The 19,115-nt window shown below is 44.1% G+C and overlaps 1 protein-coding gene and 1 pseudogene across 1 annotated transcript; one reads left to right on the top strand and one right to left on the bottom strand.

The window, feature by feature from the left end:
• Positions 1 to 8,093: 8,093 nt before the first annotated feature.
• LOC145861840 (CUB and zona pellucida-like domain-containing protein 1) lies at positions 8,094 to 10,193 on the top strand (annotated as a pseudogene).
• A 278-nt stretch (positions 10,194 to 10,471) lies between these two features.
• LOC106577045 (zinc finger protein Pegasus) lies at positions 10,472 to 16,292 on the bottom strand. The gene is made up of 4 exons (XM_014154730.3): positions 15,932 to 16,292; positions 15,507 to 15,652; positions 14,676 to 14,849; positions 10,472 to 14,450 (listed from the first exon to the last, which is right to left on the bottom strand). The coding sequence occupies exons 2-4, from the start codon at positions 15,637 to 15,639 to the stop codon at positions 13,483 to 13,485; spliced, it is 1,275 nt and encodes a 424-aa protein (XP_014010205.1). The 5' UTR covers positions 15,640 to 15,652; positions 15,932 to 16,292; the 3' UTR covers positions 10,472 to 13,482.
• Positions 16,293 to 19,115: the final 2,823 nt, after the last annotated feature.

Genomic DNA, 19,115 nt, shown 5'->3' with positions numbered 1-19,115 from the left:
GGTGGGTAGTGTATGGGGCTTTGGTGACAAAATGGATGGCACTGTGATAGACTGCATCCAATTTGTTGAGTAGAGTGTTGGAGGCTATTTTATAGATGACATCGCCAAAGTCGAGGATCGGTTGGATGGTCAGTTTTACGAGGGTATGTTTGGCAGCATGAGTGAAGGATGCTTTGTTGCGATATAGAAAGCCGATTCTAGATTTAATTTTGGATTGGAGATGCTTAATGTGAGTCTGGAAGGAGAGTTTACAGTCTAACCTGACACCTAGGTATTTGTAGTTGTCCACATATTCTAAGTCAGAGTCGTCCAGAGTAGTGATGCTGGACGGGCTGGCAGGTGTGGGCAGTGATCGATTGAATAGCATGCATTTAGTTTTACTTGCATTTAAGAGCAGATGGAGGCCACGGAAGGAGAGTTGTATGGCATTGAAGCTCGTCTGGAGGTTAGTTAACACAGTGTCCAAAGAAGGGCCAGAAGTATACAGAATGGTGTCATCTGCGTAGAGGTGGATCAGAGAATCACCAGCAGCAAGAGCGACATCATTGATGTATACAGAGAAGAGAATCGGCCCGAGAATTGAACCCTGTGGCACCCCCATAGAGACTGCCAGAGGTCCGGACAACAGGCCCTCCAATTTGGCACACTGGACTCTATTAGAGTAGTAGTTGGTAAACCAGGTGAGGCAATCATTTGAGAAACCAAGGCTGTCGAGACTGCCAATAAGAATGTGATGATTGACAGAGTCGAAAGCCTTGGCCAGGTCGATGGCGGTTATGATGTCATTTAGGACCTTGAGCGTAGCTGAGGTGCACCCATGACCAGCTCTGAAACGAGATTGCATAGCGGAGAAGGTACGGTTCGAAATGGTCGGTAATCTGTTTGTTAACTTGGCTTTCGAAGACCTTAGAAAGACAGGGAAGGATAGATATAGGTCTGTAGCAGTTTGGGTCTAGAGTGTCACCCGCTTTGAAGAGGGGGATGACTGCTTTCCGAGCTTCCGAATCTCAGACGATACGAAAGAGAGGTTGAACAGGCTAGTAATAGGGGTTGCAACAATTTCGGCAGATAATTTTAAAAAGAGAGGGTCCAGATTGTCTAGCCCGGCTGATATGTAGGGGTCCAGATTTTGCAGCTCTTTCAGAACATCCGCTATCTGGATTTGAGTGAAGGAGAAATGGTGGGGACTTTGGCGGGTTGCTGTGGAGGGTGCCGGGCAGTTGACCGGGGTAGGGGTAGCCAGGTGGAAAGCATGGCCAGCCATAGAGAAATGCTTATTGAAATTCTCAATTATAGTGGATTTATCGGTGGTAACAATGTTTCCTAGCCTCAGAGCAGTGGGCAGCTGGGAGGATGTGCTCTTATTCTCCAAGGACTTTACGGTGTTCCAGAAGTTTTTTGAGTTTGTACTACAGGATGCAAATTTCTGTTTGAAAAAGCTAGCCTTAGCTTTCCTAACTGCCTGTGTATATTTGTTCCTAACTTCCCTAAAAAGTTGCATATCACGGGGGCTATTCGATGCTAATGCAGAACGCCACAGGATGTTTTTGTGCTGGTCAAGGGCAGACAGGTCTGGAGTGAACCAAGGATTATATCTATTCCTAGTTGTATATTTTTGGAATGGGGTATGCTTATTTAAGATGGTGAGGAAGGCACTTTTAAAGAATAACGAGGTATCATCTACTGACGGGATGAGGTCAATGTCATTCCAGGATACCCCGGCCAGGTCGATTAGAAAGGCCTGCTCGCAGAAGTGTTTTAGGGAGCGTTTGACAGTGATGAGGGGTGGTCGTTTGGTCGCAGACCAATTACGGATGCAGGCAATGAGGCAATGATCGCTGTTATCTTGATTGAAAACAGCAGATGTGTATTTGGTGGGCGAGTTAGTTAGGATGATATCTATGAGGGTGCCAGTGTTTACGGATTTGGGGTTGTACCTGGTAGGTTCATTGATAATTTGTGTGAGATTGAGGGCATCAAGCTTAGATTGTAGGATGGCCGGGGTGTTAAGCATGTCCCAGTTTAGGTCACCTAGTAGCACGAGCTCAGAAGATAGATGGGGGGCATTCAATTCACATATGGCGTCGAGGGCACAGCTGGGGGCAGAGGGTGGTCTATAGCAAGCGGCAACAGTGAGACTTTTAGAAGTATTTTTAGAAGTAGAAGCTTGAACTGTTTGGGTACAGACTTGGATAGTAATACAGAACTCTGCAGGCTATCTTTGCAGAAGATTGCAACACCGCCCCATTTGGCAGTTCTATCTTGGCGGAAAATGTTATAGTTAGGGATGGAGTGTTTTTACACATGGTCTGCAACTGCGAGGATGATCAGCTGTCCGTCCTGTCTTCTTGTAGCGCTGTCTTAGGTGTCTCACAGTACGGACATTGCAATTTATTGCCCTGGCCACATCTGCAGTCCTCATGCCTCCTTGCAGCATGCCTAAGGCACTTTCACGCAGATGAGCAGGGACCCTGGGCATCTTTCACTGGTATTTTTCAGAGTCAGTAGAAAGGCCTCTTCAGTGTCCTAAGTTTTCATAACTGTGACCTTAATTGCCTACCGTCTGTAGCTGTTAGTGTCTTAACGACCGTTCCACAGGTGCATGTTCATTCATTGTTTATGGTTCATTGAACAAGCATGGGAAACAGTGTTTAAACCCTTTACATTGAAGAACTGTGAAGTTATTTGGATTTTTCCGAATTATATTTGAAAGACAGGGTCCTGAAAAAGTGACATAATTTTTTTTTGCTGAGTTTATATGTTTTTGATACTTCAAGGGGTCTTCAAATTTAAAAACAAATAGCAAAATGATCCTTGGTATGACCTTCTTAAAGCAATTCCATATAGGTTAGTAGAACCCCCCCGGCTTAGAGAGGACTGTTTCCTGATCTTTCTTATATTGTATCTTTCAGATATAGGACAGACACCTCAGAACAAACTTCCTTTGATTATTTTTTGTGGTCTATCTGTTGTTCCATGTAGTGAATCTGTTATTCAATGCGTTTGTATGGGCTAATAGCAGTAAGTCCAAAGTCTTAGACAGGATTAGACTCTTATAGGAAGCATGGTCAAGTTAATAATTTTGCTGTGAATGATATATTAAACAACACAGTAACTGACTGACAGTGCTAACTGGCACAATGACGACAATATTATTTAATTGGAACTTTGATAAAGTAATTTGTTTTAATGATAAAGGTGAATAAACACATGGGTTAGATCATCAAAATTGTTGCTTAACAGAGCAACATACAATAGACACAGCTAGGAAACACTGTCAAAATGCAGAGTTTGGAACACCTGTTGGAATATCTGATATGGAATAATCTGTATCTGGTCAAGGTTCTGTGGGAAATAGAAATGTCATTAGGTTACACCCAAAATAGCTGATAAGGAAACCTCTGCACACTTATGGTCAGTGCAAATACAGTGTTGATAGAAAATCTACACCCTTGAACTTGTTTCACATTTTGTTGTGTTACAAAGTGGGATTGAAATAGACTTAAATTGGTCTACTCAAAATACTCCATAATGTCAACGTGAAAAGAACATTTTACAAATGTTTACAAATTCATAAAAATTAAATAACTAAAATATAGTCGTTGCATAAGTATTCATCAAGTATTTGTTTAGGCAAGCCTAAAAGAGTTCAGAAGTCAAATTTGGCTTAACAAATCACATAATAAGTTACATGGACTCACTACATTTTTGAACGACTACCCCTTCCTCTGTCCCCCATACACACACACACACACACACACACACACACACACACACACACACACACACCACACACACACACACACACACACACACACACACACACACACACACACACACTACACACACACACACACACACAGGTCCTTCAGTCAAGTATTGCATTTCAAGTACAGATTCAACTACAAAGACCAGGGGGTGTCTTAAAGCCTCCTAAAGATGGGCAGTGATTGGTAGATGGGTAACAATAACAAATCAGACATTAGATATATATTTAAGCATGGTCAAGTTAATCATTGTGCTGGGAATGATGTATTAAACCATATAGTCATTGTTTGTAAGAGACAAATATAGTCCGTGCTTGTAAGTAGACAAATATAGTTAGTGTTTGTAAGATGAGACTAATAGAGTCAGTGTTTGTAAGAGACAAATATAGTCAGTGTTTGTAAGATGAGACTAATAGAGTCAGTGTTTGTAAGAGGCAAATATAGTCAGTGTTTGTAAGATGAGACTAATAGAGTCAGTGTTTGTAAGAGGCAAATATAGTTAGTGTTTGTAAGATGAGCCAAGTGTGAGTGTTAGTGCAACAAGTAGTTATCATACAGTAGGTAATGTATCAATTAATAGCCTATGGGGAAGGTCTAAACTAGTCACCATCATGGTATTCCATTCATCTTTCCTGTCTTCGACCATAGTCTTGAAGGTGACTTCAACTGTTGGTATGATGTCATCTCTGTCTACGATGGCCCTTCCATCAACTACCGACTGCTGGGGAAGCTGTGTGGAGGACAGAGCTCAACTTTTTACTCCACTGGAAATTCAACAACTGTGCAATTCAAAAGCGACAGCTCCTCAACATACAAGGGTTTTCAGGCAGAGTATCATGCAGTGGGTAAGGCACTGAGATGAGAGAAACATTCATAAAGACATTCATTGCATAGGATATCAGAGGTGAGAAATGCAAATATAAAAAATTATCAGGCCATATAAAATGTTTTCTCTTTTACTCATGAACTGATATTGATATACAGTACATGCATACTAATGGTCTGTTCATTTTATTAGCTTGTTATAATTGCTGTATTATAATCAGTGAAGGTTCTTTTAGATACAACTGTGGCTATCAGGTCAGCAACTGGTCCTGCTCATCTTCCTGTGAATACAGGGGAGACTGTTGCCAGGACTATCAACAACCACAATATTGTAACAGTGAGTGCTCTTCCTCTGTTAAAATGTTAGCTTCTGTGCCATTTGATCTACTTTGTATAGAGTACTGTCCTGGCACAACCGCAGAACCCAACACCGATGCTCAAACCGAAATACCTGCAACCACAAGTACACTGCTCAAAAAAATAAAGGGAACACTTAAACAACACAATGTAACTCCAAGTCAATCACACTTCTGTGAAATCAAACTGTCCACTTAGGAAGCAACACTGATTGACAATACATTTCACATGCTGTTGTGCAAATGGAATAGACAACAGGTGGAAATTATAGGCAAATAGCAAGACACCCCCAATAAAGGACTGGTTCTGCAGGTGGGGATCATAGACCACTTCTCAGTTCCTATGCTTCCTGGCTGATGTTTTGGTCACTTTTGAATGCTGGCGGTGCTTTCACTCTAGTGGTAGCATGAGACAGAGTCTACAACCCACACAAGTGGCTCAGGTAGTGCAGCTCATCCAGGATGGCACATCAATGCGAGCTGTGGCAAGAAGGTTTGCTGTGTCTGTCAGCGTAGTGTCCAGAGCATGGAGGCGCTACCAGGAGACAGGCCAGTACATCAGGAGACGTGGAGGAGGCCGTAGGAGGGCAACAACCCAGCAGCAGGACCGCTACCTCCGCCTTTGTGCAAGGAGGAGCAGGAGAAGCACTGCCAATGACCTCCAGCAGGCCACAAATGTGCATGTGTCTGCTCAAACTGTCAGAAACAGACTCCATGAGGGTGGTATGAGGGCCCGACGTCCACAGGTGGGGGTTGTGCTTACAGCCCAACACCGTGCAGGACGTTTGGCATTTGCCAGAGAACACCAAGATTGGCAAATTCGCCACTGGCGCCCTGTGCTCTTCACAGATGAAAGCAGGTTCACACTGAGCACGTGACAGACGTGACAAGAGTCTGGAGACGCCGTGGAGAATGTTCTGCTGCCTGCAACATCCTCCAGCATGACCGGTTTGGCGGTGGGTCAGTCATGGTGTGGGGTGGCATTTCTTTGGGGGGCCGCACAGCCCTCCATGTGCTCGCCAGAGGTAGCCTGACTGCCATTAGGTACCGAGATGAGATCCTCAGACCCCTTGTGAGACCATATGCTGGTGCGGTTGGCCCTGGGTTCATCCTAATGCAAGACAATGCTAGACCTCATGTGGCTGGAGTGTGTCAGCAGTTCCTGCAAGAGGAAGGCATTGATGCTATGGACTGGCCCGCCCGTTCCCCAGACCTGAATCCAATTGAGCACATCTGGGACATCATGTCTCGCTCCATCCACCAACGCCACGTTGCACCACAGACTGTCCAGGAGTTGGCGGATGCTTTAGTCCAGGTCTGGGAGGAGATCCCTCAGGAGACCATCCGCCACCTCATCAGGAGCATGCCCAGGCGTTGTAGGGAGGTCATACAGGCACGTGGAGGCCACACACACTACTGAGCCTAATTTTGACTTGTTTTAAGGACATTACATCAAAGTTGGATCAGCCTGTAGTGTGGTTTTCCACTTTAATTTTGAGTGTGACTCCAAATCCAGACCTCCATGGGTTGATAAATTGGATTTCCTTTGATTATTTTTGTGTGATTTTGTTGTCAGCACATTCAACTATGTAAAGAAAAAAGTATTTAATAAGATTATTTCTTTCATTCAGATCTAGGATGTATTGTTTAAGTGTTCCCTTTATTTTTTTGAGCAGTATATTTCTCTCCCAAAACTGAAACCTGTAAAACTTTCAGCTTTGCCAGCATATAGTTTGGCGACCTGTGTAGAAAATGCTGACCATATCAATAGTAAAATGTGCATGTTTTAAACATTTGGCCTCATAAGTGATATTATAGTTTCTAAATTGCTTTCTGTCCTACAGCTCAGGCTTCCTGTAGGTACAACTGTGGTTACAATACTGGAAGCTGTTCATGCTCCAGCTCCTGTCAATACTATGGCAGCTGTTGCTATGACTACAACAGTATGAGTCTAATACAGTAGGACAGAAGGTTCAGGTATTCTCTGTGAGAAAGCATACTACAAAGTTGGAAAGGATTTGATTTGCAGTATTTGATTCGATTTTTTGATTTGAATGTGGATAAATTCTGGGTAAGAACACAAATACTGTATCTGCCACCAAGACTTGGGTTGCTCTTCAATTCTAAAATAAGTATGCAAAGTCCCAGGTAATCCGAAAATAATCCGAAAATAATATTGTAACAGTGGATGTAGCAACCAAAGGCATTTCTTCAGCTGTGTCAGAATGTTGCTGTACAACTAGCGTAGTTCAACAAAATTCACTTAAATCACTTTTCATATTTCAAAGCTTTTTGGAGAATGTAACATAATGTAACGTAAAAAATAAATCATAAATATTTAAATGCTTTGTTCATGTATCAAAGCTTTGGTCCGACAAATAAAAAGTGAACTGGATTTACAGTAACTTTGAGTAGTGTGGTGTTATTATAACTAACTTAGAAAGGAAATTACTTTCTGTCCTGCAGGGGCTTCCTGTAGGTACAACTGTGGTTACAATTTTGGAAGTTGTTCCTGTCAACACTATGGAAACTGTTGCCATGACTACAGCAGTAAGTGTCCGAGACAGACAGTAGATTGGATGAGTCCTTTGATTCTCTGTGAAAGAGCACACTGCAAAGTTTGCACAACAACAACAAAAAATTGGGGGCACAAATACTAACCCCTGCTACCAAGACTTGGGTTGCACATCCACTCTAAGTAGGCCTATGTAAAATATGTACCAGATAATCAGAAAATAATATTGAGTCATGCATCCAGTTAATATGCAGTTGAAGTTCAGCTTTGAACAATCTTAAAAAATGAATGCAGTAGTACCAGTCACACACACCCCCCCCCCCCCCCCCCTAAATTACTTTAAGCACCGTTACATTTACTCCAGTTTGGTTTGGATATTTCTCATTCTTATGTTTTCCTTCACACAGCGTACTGCCTCACCACCACACCAGATATTCCAGCCACATCAACTATTTCAACATCCCATAACATCCATTAAAAAAGTTGACTCAATAAGCTGTAGAATGACAGAACACAAGTAAAGATCAATGTGCATCTAAATAAACCTTTGACACTAAAAGTGATTTACTGTAGACGATCTATAGCAAATCACATATGGTGTCAAGAGATCTCTCTCTTGAAGTCATTTAAATGGATTTTGTGTTTCATTGCTCTTCCCAAGTGTCAGGGACTTGCTCCACCTGTGGAGGAAACTTGCATGGCTCTGTTTTCATCTCCAGTCCCTACTATCCAGAATATTACCATGACAACACCTACTGTGTATGGGATCTATCAGCCCCCTCTGGCCTAAGTATCTTCCTGTCGTTTACTGACCTGGAGTGAGTGAAGATTCCTCTTCAGAAATGGTTCCTGTGATTACCCTCGTTTGTTTAATCTTAATGTAAAAGATTTGAGAGAGCTTCAGCTTGACAGTTCCCTTTCAAGAACAATGTAATGGATTTAAATAATTCTGAATGTGCATGAAGACAGATCTTGAAATGGAGTTCACATTGACATCTATTTCAAAGTCCCCTACACAGTAAATGTATGCTCTTTGTTGGTTCCGGTTGGAGAACTGCTGCTCCTGTTATTACATCTCCGTGTACGATGGGTTGTCTGTGTACTCGTCTGATACGCACAATCTGACTTCAACAATGGCACCTCTTTGGATGCCTACCACTCCTCTAACTACATGACGGTTGTCTTCCACTCCGACTACTCAGGGGTCAGCAGGGGCTTCAGGGACATGTTCAGCAGCTCCCTCACATGCAGTTAATCAAACACATTTATCTCAGGTATTCTGACATCGATATTAAAGCTTAGGAACTTAGGTTGATTTTATTTATGTTGTTGTTTTTCAGGTCCAGTGGACTGCTTCTCAGACAACATGAACATAGTGATTCAAAGATCCTACCCGAACTCAATGGGCTACGACGCCTACAACTTGTTCCTGAACGACCAGCACCTCAGGTCAACAGCTAGCAGGTGGTGCTCAGCTTCCCGATCAACACCTGTGGGACCCAACGAACGGTAAATGAATTCACCAAAAGCAAAGCGATTACTACTGTGTTTGGTATGTAAAAATCTACATAGAGCTCTATCTATGGTGCTGCAAATAATGTTGATGTTTTATGAACAGTGGATATAGTTACATCGACTAGCATCTACATTTTCCAATCACTTTTTATTTCTTGTCCAATAACTTTTTTTTGCCTCACACTCTAAACAGTTTGAGAATGGGAGAGTAAGATTACACCAACGCCATCCGTGCCTACCGGTCCGACTCAGGCGAGATCACACACCTTTCTCATTTCATGCTGCGAGTGGTATGTTGTATGGAGCAGGACACCATGTTCTAGATTATGTACAAGACCAAGCATGATGGGGATAAGAGTACCATCACAGGCATGGGCAGATTCAATGGCACAATGGCCCTCTTTACCAGCAGCAACTTCTACACCCAGATAGCCCAGACTCCATACGAAATTACCCTCAACCAGAACTTGTACATCCAGGTCCATCTGAGGAGGTCCGACAGCAGCCTACATGTTCCTGGACACCTGTGTGGCCTCTCCCTCCCCTCATGACTTCTAAACCAGATCCTATGACCTGGTGCGCAACGGGTAAGAAACAGACTGCTGACCTGCAGAGCCATGAGATATTGTGGAGAAGGAAACATTCTGGGTCCTATACTTTATCAACAAGTGCTTATTCTTCAAGGATCTTGATAAAATAAAAGTTTGTTTCTGATGCACCCGCAGCTACACCTTTGGTACCAGTGGCAACACCTGCGTCACCTTCCAGGCCTTCAAGTTCCTGTGAGCCCACAAGTTTGTGTACCTGCAGTGTAAGGTCACCATTTGTTAAGCCACCGACTACAACTCCCGCAGCCGCAAGGCCAGGGACCCTCCCAGGAGAGCCACACCCTGGTCCTAGGACCCATCCAGCTCAAAGGTCAGAAGTCAACTCCTAGTAGGGCCATGAAGTCATGATTTCTCTAGACATACATGGGACATACTCACCTGGGCACAGATCTGTATGGGCTAATATTTTCTGCTGATGTTTGCTTTAGGCTGTTAAAAAATCTCAAACAATTAGGAGCACTGTCATAGTCTTCTGAATTGTATGTATGTTATCGCTCTGGTTCAGACACAATGTCGACATAAACAGGTCTTCCTTTCCTCAGATCTGGAGAAGCCAGATGAGAAAGTGTCTGATAAGGAAGAGTTCCAGGCTAAGGTGGAAGCGTAAGACTAAGCTGACCAGCCTCAACAAACTATTATCATTAAAACTATCAATTAATTTCACCTGAGGCAATGAAGTATATTCACTGCTACTGTACACAATCATGTATGTCTTTGCTACTTTGGCAAAATGATTAAAAGCATTCTAGACAATTATTGGTGTCTGAACATCTTATTCCATGTGCTAGCATTGAAACAGATCAAATATGTGACATTTTGCATTCTGACAGAATGTTCATTCAGAGAGACACCAAGAAAAAGGACAAAAGACAGTTGAGACAAAGAAACGATCTGTTAGAAAACACTTTAGTCAGAAATGTGTTAATATGTCCTCTCACAAAAAATGATTTGACCGCCAAAACACTTCAACATTCACCTGTCCCATAAAAGACACAACACAAACAAATTCCCTTACAGGTGTTTCTTCTTCTGTGAACTTCCCCTTTTCATAACCCCTCCAACATTAGATGCCTGTAAGCATGTTGACGTGCAACTAGTCCTAGAAACAGTAACTATTTTCTTCACAAATGTTGCTATGCAACAGACAACAGTATCCAATACAAAACAACCCTGCTAAGGCAGTAATCTTCACTTCAGCATAATGTCAACGTCATTGACAACACCCATCAGGCCAGAAAATGTAGAATAGAATACTCAATAAATATCAAAGAAAGCATTGAGATCTACAATATGCAATGCCTTGATTAATGCAGGACAGGAAGAATCCCAAGGCATAGCATGTATGCTAAAACATGGCATCTCTGGTGCTACTTGGCAAATCTGAACTCAATAGACATGACAAAGGAGAAAAGAGAGATATGGCGATACTGCTTTGACAGTAAAGGTGTTAAATCTCGCAATGACATATGTTATTTAAAGGTCAGAATATAACATGATGTATAGGTTAGGCTTTATTCTATGCAACACCCAAATAACAAAAAGTTGCTCAAATAAAAATTAAAACACTTATTGTCACATACACCGGAGAGGTGCAGTGAAATGTTTGTTTTACAAGGTCCGCCATAGTAGTACGGTGTTCCTGGAGCAAATTAGGGTTAAGTGCCTTGCTCAAGGGCACAGATTTTTCTCCTTGTCGGCTTGGCATTCAAACCTGCGACCTTTCAGTTACTGGCCCAACGCTCTAACCGCTAGGCTACCTACCGGTGGTTAAAGTAGGGCACTGTGTACAGATCCATCACAAATGACAAGAGGAGACCCTCATCTGAAGAAAACAAACGCAAAAACATCAACATATAAGATGTGTCCATTTCAGTACAGGTAAAGAGATTGTGAATATTGCAGGCACTGTTGGGAGGCATGAATGGTGCAGTCTTTCACTCTGAAATGGTTTAGTTGGTTATGGTTAAAGCCACTAAAGAGCACTCTCACAAAGGGGTTAGCATCATCTAGAACTATGTTCGTAAGGCTGGAAATAGTGTTCATGTCAAAAACTCACGAGGAATGTTCATGATCAAACAGGTCAAGTGAGTTGTACCTCTAAACCACTCCATCCCTACACTCTAGCTACAAATGCATGGGCACTGTCAAATATGTTATTATCCCCCTATAAAATCAAATTCACTACATGGAATTTACGGAGGCTACAGTGAGGGGAAAAAAGTATTTGATCCCATGCTGATTTTGTACGTTTGCCCACTAAAAAAGAAATGATCAGTCTATAATTTTAATGGTAGGTTTATTTGAAAGGTGAGAGACAGAATAACAACAAAAAATCCAGAACAACGCATGACAAAAATGTTATAAATTGATTTGCATTGTAATGAGGGAAATAAGTATTTGACCCCCTCTCAATCAGAAAGATTTCTGGCTCCCAGGTGTCTTTTATACAGGTAACGAGCTGAGATTAGGAGCACACTCATAAAGGGAGTGCTCCTAATCTCAGTTTGTTACCTGTATAAAAGACACCTGTCCACAGAAGCAATCAATCAATCAGATTCCAAACTCTCCACCATGGCCAAGACCAAAGAGCTCTCCAAGGCTGTCAGGGACAAGATTGTAGACCTACACAAGGCTGGAATGGGCTACAAGACCATCGCCAAGCAGCTTGGTGAGAAGGTGACAATAGTTGGTGCGATTATTCGCAAATGGAAGAAACACAAAAGAACAGTCAATCTCCCTCGGCCTGGGGCTCCATGCAAGATCTCACCTCGTGGAGTTGCAATGATCATGAGAACGGTGAGGAATCAGCCCAGAACTACACGGGAGGATCTTGTCAATGATCTCAAGGCAGCTGGGACCATAGTCACCAAGAAAACAATTGGTAACACACAACGCCGTGAAGGACTGAAATCCTGCAGCGCCCGCAAGGTCCCCCTGCTCAAGAAAGCACATATACATGCCCATCTGAAGTTTGCCAATGAACATCTGAATGATTCAGAGGACAACTGGGTGAAAGTGTTGTGGTCAGATGAGACCAAAATGGAGCTCTTTGGCATCAACTCAACTCGCCGTGTTTGGAGGAGGAGGAATGCTGCCAATGACCCCAAGAACACCATCCCCACCGTCAAACATGGAGGTGGAAACATTATGCTTTGGGGGTGTTTTTCTGCTAAGGGGACACGACAACTTCACCGCATCAAAGGGACGATGGACGGGGCCATGTACCGTCAAATCTTGGGTGAGAACATCCTTCCCTCAGCCAGGGCATTGAAAATGGGTTGTGGATGGGTATTCCAGCATGACAATGACCCAAAACACACGGCCAAGGCAACAAAGGAGTGGCTCAAGAAGAAGCACATTAAGGTCCTGGAGTGGCCTAGCCAGTCTCCAGACCTTAATCCCATAGAAAATCTGTGGAGGGAGCTGAGTTGCCAAACGTCAGCCTCGGAACCTTAATGACTTGGAGAAGATCTGCAAAGAGAAGTGGGACAAAATCCCTCCTGAGATGTGTGCAAACCTGGTGGCCAACTACAAGAAACATCTGACCTCTGATTGCCAACAAGGGTTTTGCCACCAAGTACTACGTCATGTTTTGCAGAGGGGTCAAATACTTATTTCCCTCATTAAAATGCAAATCAATTTATAACATTTTTGACATGCATTTCTGGATTTCTTTGTTGTCATTCTGTCTCTCACTGTTCAAATAAACTTACCATTAAAATTATAGACTGATCATTTCTTTGTCAGTGGGCAAACGTACAAAATCAGCAGGGGATCAAATACTTTTTTCCCTCACTGTACATCAAGGCCAATTTCAGAACGTTCAAAATCATCATCATGGAATTAAATAAAAACAACCTCCATTCATCCTCTCCGGTCACTGACCGGGCAACAAGTCACTGCTTATGCTGCCCCCTGGCAAAATGGCAGGCAAAGTCGTACTTGCTCCTGCACCTGTGGCCACAGATGTTGCACTGGAAGGGGTTCTCGTAGCCGTGGCAGCCCATGTGGATGGTGTACAGGATGTTATCAGGAAAGTAGATGTCACAGTGCTGGCAGTGGTGCAGCATCTGGGGGTCTTGATGCAGAGAGGGCAGGCCCGGGGCTGGTGTGCTGGGCTGGCTGTTGGTGATGCTGGGGGTACTGGTGCGCCCACTGTGCTCACTGCAGGGATCTGCCCCGGGGCTGCAGTTGCTGTCTGGTGGGGGCCTGGGCTCTGGGGTGATGGAGGAGGAAGAGGCGTGGGCAGTGCTGGCTGACACAGCAGCAGGAGCAGTGGCTGGGTGAGGCTGCTGGATGAGGAAGGGCTTCTCGTCCACACAGGACTCTGCACCTGGAGACATGGGAGGCTGCTGGGTCTGGCTTTCAGCCTCTGAGGGCAGGCTGGCCAGCTGGCCGGCCAGGGTCGAGAGTTGGTTGAGGGGGTTTTCCATGACCAGGTTGTGGTGATGATTGTGGAGGTCGTCCATTGAGCTACCATCTCCACCAGCGCCGTGGTTGTCGTAGGTCTCCTGGCGCAGGTGGGGCAGCTCGTGGGAGTAGTCATCCAGGTGCTCGGCCTTGTGCACCACCATGGAGGGTGGGCTGAAGTTGATGAGGAGCCGGCGACCGTACCCCAGGCTGGTCTTCTTCTGCAAGACGCTCAGCATCTTCTTGTGGGAGAGAGAGGAGCGAGCGCCCTTCATTGGTAAGAGCTTGTGCCGGCGGCGGCGGTGGTGTGACAGGTTGCTACGGTCACTGCAGCGGAAGGAGCACAGCTCACACTTGTAAGGCTTCTCTCCTGTGTGGGAGCGCATGTGGGCCTCTAGATGGCGCAAATAGGCAGAGGCGAAGGGGCACAGGTGGCATCTGTGGGGTTTCTCTCCTGTTTGAGAAGAGGAAAGAGGGAGATAAAGAATTAGAAGGAAGAATAAGGTCTTAGGATGAAATGTTAATGTTCTTAGCTTTTTGTCATTGATTACTCTAACTAGGCCTAATGAAAATAAAGGGTGCCAGCTTTGTATAAGGGAAAATGCTCAACTAGTGATGAATCTAGTCGTATATCACCTGGTAGCATGTGCATGGTGTTATCGGGTCCATTCAAGCTCACCTGTGTGAATACGGATGTGCTCAATTAATCGTGCTGTGCCTCTGGTGGCATAGTTACAGTAACGGCACTTGAGTTTGCCATCATATGTTCTCTCGAAGCCATCTACCAGCATCCCTGAGCCGTCGTCAAGGGACATATCTGCTGAGGGGTGGTCCAGCCCATTCTGACTGCAGTCTGCACAGGTACAGGAATAATCACAACACACAGTTTCATCGGAAATATCTATTATAGAGAAATAATTACATTCACTCGCATTAATGGATTTTAGAATGATAAGATTCATGGATGAAACAGTTTGGATAGTCAAATTATGGTCTGCGTGTTGATGCCATAGTTACGCCTACCTTACACCATTCATAGACGCTAACTACCTTTCGCATCTGTTCATAAAGCTATCTTCTTCCCGGGGGACTTTTGTTAAGAGCTCCGACGCTCGGTCTGAACGGGAACACACATCGCTTACGGTACAGTTTTGGAAACATAAGGAACGTATCTTTCATATCAGTGAGAAATATTAGTAATGAAAAAATGTATAGGGTTAGGGTTCTTACATGGCCATATCTCCATGTTACAGAGCGTGTTTATGGAACAGAGGTGACCACCTGTGTGTGTAACGGAAGAAGGCCGTCAGAAATGTGTTATAACTGAAAAATACTGTTGGCTGCAACTGTGATAAAGCCTGGATGTGATATGAAAGTAAAGGGCTTTATATGTTCCTAGAACCGTATCGCAAATGAAATTCTTTTGTGGAGTATTTGGCTCTTTACAGTGCCAGAGCCAGTCTACCTCTGAAACTAACAGAGTTCCTTGGACATTCTTGGCTAGGCCTACCTGCTGGTAAGTCGTCCACCTCTTTGACGCCACTGACAGAGCCTGAGATCATGTTCACATGTTGAGTCTGCTGGCTGAGATACTCTTGGAAGTCTTTGACGAAGTCCAACGTCTCTGGCTTTTCCTCGCCCATTGGAAGTTAGTGACTGTTTCAGGTGAAATAACGTTAATAAAACTGTATCCATCACAACACATTATGAAATATTATCAATTGGCAGACAGATGATAGAAAAACATGACAACATATTGACATAACGTATTATTTAGCAGTTCCTTTTAGCTAACCAATGTCATCGATCATTGTGAGAGCATCCAACATTGATTGCTGGATCATCCAACACTGATTTCTGGAACAGCTGACCGTAACCAGGTAACCAAGGAGCTAACTTTCGTAGCTAGTTAAGTTAACTGGCGAATCAACTTACCTTTTTAAAATGTTAGCAAAGTGTAAGTAGGCATGAATTTGTCTGTACTAAGTAACGTTAATTGACCAGTGGCGACAAATGATTGATCAGATCCGTTGTAATAGCGTTCCCATGTTGTTGTTTGTTGCGAACGGTCAAGTTAGCCAGCTCGCTAGCTAGGCTATAATATCGTACCAGAGACATCATTTTTGTTCCATCTAGCTACATAGGCATCACTCAACTACGGCTGTTCCTATCGACGCTATCAATCGGGTGGTCTCTAAGCACATAAATATGCAATGCAACGCTAGGTGAATCAAAACAATGAATCCGTTTGTCGGGGTGAAAGTTCATCCAGTGCACCTGCGAAATTCCTCCCGCATGATGTGCAATAATTTCACGAAGAACTGTTCCTACGTGTAAACTGCTGTAGCTAGTAGCCTACCAAAGGGAACATACATCTTAAAAAAAAAAATCTGTGGTAGGGTGAGTTTAATTCTTTCTCAAGATCTAATCAATGCAAGTAGACTACACTAACTAACTAGATACTAAATATATATATTTTTTATTTTTGTCAGTGCGAAATAATAGTCACCTGTAATGAATCACCTTTAACGGGTCAGAACTGACTTATTTAGCCTCGGTTTGCAACTGAGAACAATATTTGGGTCTTGGAGGCCTGCTTTGATCTGTGTCTCTTGTTGTAACCCGGTCTCAGAACATTTTGTAATGAAACAGCAGGGAGCAGGTCTCGAACCCTCGACCTTCTAGCCCGAAGTCCAGCGCTCTATCGACTGGGCCGCAAAAGCATGCTCAAGCGGCGGAGTCGATATCCGCGCTTATAAACCCAGGGTCGTTACAATTTCATCCGAGACACTCCGCATGATGGTGCCACATGATGGCACCGACAGACATGGCAGCTCTGCTTCTAGCTCTTAAGCAACTTTGCTGTATTTCGGGTTTTTTGTGTGTTTTTTCTTACATTATTAGCCCAGAATTTTTTTTGTGTTATTACATACAGTCAGAAATAACTTCTGGATATCAGAGTGGCGGTAACTCACCAGCATTACGACCAGGAATAAGACTTTCCCGAATTGGATCCTTTGTTCGTACTCCCCAGGGCAATTGAACTTATCCCAGAGGCTGCTCCAAGACACCGCTGCCTGCGAAGAAGAGGTATTCAGAGTGGACTTCTAGTCCAACTCAGGAGGCGTGCACACCATCCACCGCTTCAGACTATATTACTCACAACTGTTCGGTCTCTGGACAATAAAGTAGACGAGCTCAGGGCGAGGATCTCCTTCCAGAGAGACATCAGGGACTGTAACATACTCTGTTTCACGGAATCATGGCTCTGTCCGGATATACTGTCCCGGTCCATACAGCCAGCTGGGTTTCTCAGTACATCGCGCAGACAGGAATAAACAACTCTCCGGGAAAAAGAAAGGCAGGGTATATGTTTCATGATTAACTACTCATGGTGTGATTGTGATAACATACAGAAACTCAAGTCCTTTTGTTCACCCGACCTAGAATACCTCAATCAAATGCCAACCGTATTACCTCACCAAGAAAATTATCTTTGTTTATAGTCACAGCCGTGTATATTCCCCCTCAAGCCGATACCACGACGGCCCTCAAGGAACTACACTGGACTTGTGCAAACTAGAAACCACGTATCCATTTATTGTTACGGGGATTTTAACAAAGCAAATTTGAGGAAAACGCTACTGAAGTTCTATCAACACATTGACTGTAGTACTGGCGCTGCTAAAACACTCCACCACTGCTACTCCAACTTCTGGGATGCCTACAAGGCCCTTTCCCACCCTCCCTTTGGCAAATCAGATCATGACCCATTTTGCTCCTCCCTTCCTATAGGCAGAAACTCAAACAGGAAATACCCATGCTAAGGTCTATTCAACGCTGGTCTGACCAATCGGAATTCATGCTTCAAGATTATTTTGATGACACGGACTGGGATATGTTCCGGATAGCCTCTGAGAATAGCATTGACGTATATGCTGACACAGTGATGGAGTTCATCATTAAATCTATAGCGAATGTTGTTCCCACTGTGACTATTAAAACCTACCCAAATCAGAAACCGTGGATAGATTGCAGAATTCACGCAAAACTGAAAGTGCGAACCATCGTATTTAACCATGGCAAGGTGACTGGGAATATGGTTGAATACAAACAGTGTAGTTATTCCCTCCGTAAGGCAATCAAACAGGCAAAACATCAGTACATAGACAAAGTGGAGTTGCGATTCAACTGCTCAGACACGAGTTAAACCTTGCAAGGCTGCCGGCCCAGATGGCATCCCTAGCCGTGTCCTCAGAGCATGCACAGACCAGCTGGCTGGAGTGTTTACTGACATTGAATCTCTCCCTATCCCCACTTTCTTCAAAATGTCTTTCTTGTACCCAAGAAAGCAAATTTAACTGAACTAAATGACTATCGCCCCGTAGCACTCACTTGTCATCATGAAGTGCTTTGAGAGGCTAGTTAAGGATCATATCACCTCTACCTTACCTGACACACTAGACCCACTTCAATTTGCATACTGCCCCAATAGATCCACAGACGATGCAATTGCCATTGCACTACACACTGCCCTATCCCATCTGGACAAGAGGAATACCTATGTAAGATTCATGTTCATTGACTATAGCTCAGCCTTTAACACCATAGTACTCTCCAAGCTCATCATTAAGCTCGAGGCCCTGGGTCTGAACCCCGTCCTGTGCAACTGGGTCCTGGACTTCCTGACGGGCCGCCCCCAGGTGGTGAAGGTAGGAAACAACACCTCCACTTCGCTGACCCTCAACACAGGGGCCCCACAAGCGTGCGTGGTCAGCCACCTCCTATACTCCCTGCCACCTCCTATACTCCCAGTTCACCCATGACTGCGTGTCCACGCATGCCTCCAACTGAATCATCAAATTTGCAGACGACACAACAGTTGTAGGCCTGATTACCAACAATGACGAGACAGCCTACGGGGAGGATGTGAGGGCCCGTATGGCCCCATTTCTTCAACCTCAGGAGGCTGAAGAAATCTGTCTTGGCCCCTAAGACCCTCAACATTTTTTACAGATGCACAATTGAGAGCATCCTGTCGGGCTATATTACCGCCTGGTACGGCAACTGCACTGCCCGCAACCGCAGGGCTCTCCAGAGGGTGGTGCGGTCTGCTCAA

Source organism: Salmo salar, chromosome 18 (genome assembly GCF_965601325.2).
Source record: "Salmo salar chromosome 18, fSalSal1, whole genome shotgun sequence".
In the NCBI taxonomy this organism is placed as follows: domain Eukaryota; kingdom Metazoa; phylum Chordata; class Actinopteri; order Salmoniformes; family Salmonidae; genus Salmo; species Salmo salar.
This window is presented reverse-complemented; position numbering and strand designations above follow the sequence as displayed.

Bases quoted from the DNA above. Each gene is read 5' to 3' on its own strand.
- LOC106577045 (XM_014154730.3), bottom strand. From the start codon at position 15,639: ATGGGCGAGGAAAAGCCAGAGACGTTGGACTTCGTCAAAGACTTCCAA. The intron at 14,850-15,506 runs GTAGGCCTAGCC...GTACCTGTGCAG, and splicing joins GGTGGACGACTTACCAGCAG to ACTGCAGTCAGAATGGGCTG. The intron at 14,451-14,675 runs GTGAGCTTGAAT...CTTCTCAAACAG, and splicing joins GCACATCCGTATTCACACAG to GAGAGAAACCCCACAGATGC.